At 35.0% G+C, this 5,392-nt stretch overlaps 1 protein-coding gene across 3 annotated transcripts; it reads left to right on the top strand.

Moving 5' to 3' along the window:
• Positions 1–209: 209 nt before the first annotated feature.
• Positions 210–4,774, top strand: LOC137808625 (probable methyltransferase PMT20). Of its 3 annotated transcripts, none has more exons than XM_068609836.1 (8): positions 210–426; positions 1,548–1,836; positions 1,926–2,074; positions 2,181–2,376; positions 2,479–2,689; positions 3,164–3,836; positions 4,027–4,104; positions 4,192–4,774. In XM_068609836.1, exons 2-8 carry the CDS (start codon positions 1,570–1,572, stop codon positions 4,412–4,414), a joined length of 1,797 nt encoding a protein of 598 aa, XP_068465937.1. In that variant the 5' UTR covers positions 210–426; positions 1,548–1,569; the 3' UTR covers positions 4,415–4,774. The 3 variants fall into 3 exon arrangements, with proteins under 3 accessions (XP_068465937.1, XP_068465938.1, XP_068465939.1); XM_068609837.1 differs by lacking the exon at positions 210–426 and adding an exon at positions 427–572; XM_068609838.1 differs by lacking the exon at positions 210–426 and adding an exon at positions 723–976.
• The last annotated feature ends 618 nt before the right edge of the window (positions 4,775–5,392 follow it).

Below are 5,392 nucleotides of genomic sequence, written 5' to 3'. Positions count from 1 at the left end.
TTTTTAATAATTTTTTTTAATAGAAGTCTTAATCGGGCTCTTGATACCATTTTCGTTTAAGAATATTATTTTTTTTATAAATTATGTTTTAATGCATGTAACAATTTGAAAAATTAAGAATATCATTTAAAAAAAATGAAATTTATATTTTAAAACACAACTTGTATTTATATAGTTTTGTCACAAGTAGAATAAAAAAGTAGTGAGATAAGGTACGTTGAATTGAAGAGAAAGAAACATGAGCACATGGTTTTGTACTTATGCTATATATAGTGCTAAGCAAATTAGTGATAGCAGCATTAGGTATCTGACTGCTTGTTGCATGGACTCTTTTTCTTCTTAGTTCATCTTTTCTCTCTCTCTGATCACTGTTTGGATTTCACTTTTCATTGTTCCAAACGTTGAGATAACACACACAAGGACTATGTACGTGCCCTTCTTTCATGTCTTTCACTTCTTTCCCATCTTCTTTTCTTCTGTCAGATCTCTCTCTATTACCATACTTCTCATTCTTGCTCTTCTTGGATGCTTCCTCTTTCCATTCTTTTCTGTCACAGATCTGATTTCTGCATGTGGGTTCTTTGCATCCTTTCATCTCTTGTTTTGGGCTTAAATTTCCTGTTTTACTATATTTTTACAAGACAAAAAGTTTTATTCTTTTTCCTGTTCCACAATCAGACGAGGTTTAATCATTTTTAACTCTTGTTGTGTTTTTTTTTCTTGGACTAAGTGCGTTGTTATATTATTCTGAAGTGAACCACTGAAGCTTGGATTGGAGGGTTCTTTCACCTTTGCTTTTTTTTTTTTCCCAAATGTTTCACTCTCACACAACTATGATTCAGGGAAAAACTATTCATCGGTTTGAGTGAGGACAACATATACCAAGAAATGATTATTATATCCCTGTTGTTTGATGCTCTTTGTGTTACGTTTGTGTTTTCTTCCTTTGTCACAGAGCATGGTGCATGATCTATAGGTTCCTTTTTGCTCTTTGAACTGTGATTGATCACTGAGTATTGACCACCTGGAATTCAATTATCATTTCATATTCTCTTTGTCATGTTTTAGTTCCTCATTTCGGATAAAAAATGGGAATTTGGGTATTCTTGCATTGATCTGATTGTGGTAATCCTGATTAAGTCTTGTGTTTGTAAGTAGCGACATTGCTTGTCCTTTACGGTTTATTGATTCTTTTGTTTTTGTTGCTTTTTTCATTGATGTAATCCAGTGATGTTAATCTATTTTTCGTCTATAACTTCAGTAGTGAAACTAGGATGATTGGATAATTTAGGTACAATGGTTTTGTCCAAGTTGAATGAGCTCATAGTAGGTAAGCGATGTGCTGGTTTGGTTCTTGGAGTAGATAGGAAACTGATGGCATTTTCACTTTTAATACGCCAGGTGGTTAGAGTGCTTCCAAATGCTCTTTTTTGTTAGTGACTATATCTATGTCTGAGATATGAATTGGGGTTATCATTCTTTAAAAGGGGAGGAGGTTGCATGTTTCCATGTTTGTGATGCTGAATGAGTTTTTTGCTTTTGTGCAGATAGTTGATTATTTCACAGACAATGAACAATAAAGATGGAAAACCACTCACCCAGCCAGACAAGAGCAGGATTGTCCCTATGGCAATCATATTTGTGGTTCTATGTGGATTTTCTTTCTATATGGGTATAATCTTTTGTTCTGAAAAGGATAGTTTTGACTCAATTTACAGCCAGAAATCCATTGAATTCCCCAAGGAATCATCAACAAGTTCTCTGCAGATTAAATACACCAGTTTTCCCGAATGCAGTGCTGACTATCAAGACTACACTCCATGCACCGATCCGAGGGTAAGTAATACTAACACTATCCATTTTCTGATGCTACACAAGTTGTAGAAGAAAGTTTCTTTATGGATTAAGTATGCTTAAATTTACAGAGATGGAGAAAATTTGGATCCTATCGGCTTACTTTGTTGGAACGCCATTGCCCTCCGAAATTTGAGAGGAAAGAATGCTTAGTTCCTCCCCCAGATGGGTATAAGCCTCCAATTAGATGGCCAAAGAGCAGAGATGAGTGCTGGTACAGGTACAATATATGTCTTATATAAGTTAACACATGTTCACAATAATACAGATTTCCTGAAATTGATAATTTTCCACTCCTTCAAGTGTTCTGCTGTGTATAATTTCAGGAATGTTCCATATGACTGGATTAACAAGCAGAAGTCTAATCAGCATTGGTTGAAAAAGGAAGGAGAGAAATTTATCTTTCCCGGTGGGGGTACTATGTTCCCCAATGGTGTTGGCAAATATGTTGATTTAATGCAAGATCTGATCCCAGAAATGAAAGATGGGACTATTCGAACTGCCATAGATACTGGTTGCGGGGTGAGTTACACTGTGTTCTTCATTTATTGTGCATCACTGTTCAAACATGTTATAGCCAAGACTTACATTACATCAATAAATCTGTGCAACTCTACACTTTAGGTTGCTAGCTGGGGTGGTGACTTGCTTGATCGTGGGATTCTAACTCTTTCTCTTGCACCAAGAGATAACCATGAAGCTCAGGTTCAATTTGCTCTTGAGCGTGGTATCCCTGCAATTCTCGGTGTCATTTCTACTCAGAGACTTCCATTCCCTTCAAATTCCTTTGATATGGCTCATTGCTCCAGATGCCTCATACCTTGGACAGAATTTGGTACCTTTTCCTGTGTTTTTTGAACTTTTAGTATCTAAACTGAATTTATTCATGTTTATGCAAGACTCTAGTGATCATGATCTTTAATACTTACCAGTTTGTAGCCTCTTAACTTTTGGATTTCCAGCATATGCTGTAAATACACGAGGTTCTTTCAAAACAGGCTGAAATCTTGTTTTCAACGAGCACCAGGATTTTAAAACCTTTATCAGAAATTTGTTTACTACTTGGATTTTAATCAAGAGTGGTGATATGTTGACAACTCTGCACCAGATTACAACTGGAAAGAGAAATTAATTTTTACTAAAATGAAACAATTTTGAAATTGTATTAGTCAAATCAGAGTTGTAAATTGATGTCTTTTAATATACCGTTGTCAAAGTAACATTTTCCTTTAATCTTTAATCAATGTGAAGCTGAGATGTTCGCTTGAATCTAGATTCTCATTCTTTCTTATTGGGTATCTGATAATAGGTGGAGTTTATCTGCTTGAAATACATCGGATTCTTCGTCCTGGAGGATTTTGGGTCTTGTCTGGTCCACCAATCAACTATGAGCGCAGGTGGCGTGGATGGAACACAACCATTGAAGAACAAAGATCAGATTATGAGAAGTTGCAGGAATTGCTGACTTCATTGTGCTTTACAATGTACAAGAAAAAGGGTGACATTGCTGTATGGCGGAAGTCTCCAGATAACAATTGCTATAATGAGCTAGCTAGAGATACCTTTCCACCTAAATGTGATGATAGCCTCGAACCAGATTCAGCATGGTATACTCCTCTTCGTGCTTGTGTGGTGGTTCCAGATCCTAAGTTCAAGAAATCAGGTCTCTCATCCATTTCTAAGTGGCCTGAACGATTGCATGTTACACCAGAACGAATCTCACTGGTTTATCATGGGAGTGATAGCACTTTAAAACACGATGACAGTGAGTGGAAAAAGCATGTAGGGTACTACAAGAAGTTGATCCCTGAACTTGGTACCGACAAAATACGAAATGTAATGGACATGAACACAGTATATGGAGGTTTTGCTGCCGCCTTGATTGATGATCCTGTTTGGGTCATGAATGTAGTCTCATCTTATGCTTCCAATTCACTTCCTGTGGTGTTTGATCGAGGCCTTATTGGAACCATCCACGACTGGTAATTTTGCATAACTGGATATCAAACACAAGATTTTTATTTATATCGACTAGAGATTAAAAAATTTCATAGTATATATGTGCATGCAAATATCTTATAAACCGATTTTATGAGGTTGAGTTAAGTTTAAAGTTCATCTTAATACCTTTTATCTTGTAAAATCTGATGTTGGTTTCATTTCTCATGGTAGGTGTGAAGCTTTTTCTACATATCCTCGAACATATGACCTACTTCATCTTGATGGTCTGTTTACAGCAGAAAGCCACAGGTGATTGAATTGAACTGCTTATTCAACTTGCAGTGTGTGTATACATGACTTGATTTGACTGTTCTGACAAAGGTTGTTGTATGGCAGGTGTGAAATGAAGAATGTGTTGCTGGAAATGGATAGAATCTTGCGACCTTGGGGTTATGCAATCTTTCGAGAATCCAGTTATTTTACCAATGCTATAGCAACCCTTGGCAAGGGCATGCGTTGGGAATGCCGAAAGGAAGATACTGAGAGTGGCAGTGACACTCAGAAGGTATTAGTATGCCAGAAAAAGCTATGGTATTCATCCAAACAAGGTTCAAGATGACAAACTATGGAACTTGAACATGAGTAGTAGTATAGAGGCAAAACGAAAGCGATTTCAGGGATGAGCCAAGAATCATTGAAGTTCAACTTTGTCAAAAGAACAAGTGGCAACCCACAAATCTGATTTTGTTAATTTATAGAGAAGAGTTTCCTATATACATAATTATGTATCACCTGCTTCCTTTCAAACAGAACAAAATGTTTTTGTATCCAAACCAAATGCTGCCATTGTGAAGGAATCAAACTCCACGGCAAGGACGATGATGTTTTTGTACAGATTGTTTACGGAGAACAACACTGGACTTGTGTTAATGCTGAGAACAGTATAGTAATACTATGATTTTTTTCTGCAAGCTTCAAATATTGTGTTTGTTGTGAGTTGGTATTTAAACTGTTACTTAGATAAGAACACACTTAGATCATTTCTATGGAATCAACGACTGTTAAAACATTTTATCAAATACTTACAGTGCATATGAATTCATCAACAGAAATAAAGGAGGGTTTTATTTGAATCGAAACAGAATAGGAAATAGTAAACGAATTTTCCTCTAAATCAATTATCAAGCTCCAAATTTTAATAATAAACAAATTCAAACAATTTGGTACCTGGTCTTCAATTAATCACAAAACCTCGACCAAAAGATAAAATTATAGAAGTAAAATGAGTGAGTATAACAAGTAGACTTAATCAAATTTATAAAATTTATATTTATATATATAAATAATATTTCTTTATATTTAATTTAGAAAGATCTTTAATCATGTCTCTTAATATGTGCATAGTCAATTCATAACTGATAAATGATCAAGTATCTTAATTAAAGTACGAGATCCAATTCCAAAGTTATTGCATTAATTTCTCATTAAATATTCATCAAAATTATAGCATTAATATCTCAAAAATATTCAACAAATCAACCTTAAGTTCAAAAAATTCCAAATCCAACAAATGATATATATATTGTCTTAAAACTAA

The sequence above is a fragment of the Phaseolus vulgaris genome, chromosome 3 (genome assembly GCF_000499845.2).
Source record: "Phaseolus vulgaris cultivar G19833 chromosome 3, P. vulgaris v2.0, whole genome shotgun sequence".
NCBI classification, from domain to species: domain Eukaryota; kingdom Viridiplantae; phylum Streptophyta; class Magnoliopsida; order Fabales; family Fabaceae; genus Phaseolus; species Phaseolus vulgaris.
The sequence above is the reverse complement of the archived record's forward strand: the minus strand, read 5'-3'. Positions and strand labels throughout refer to the sequence as shown.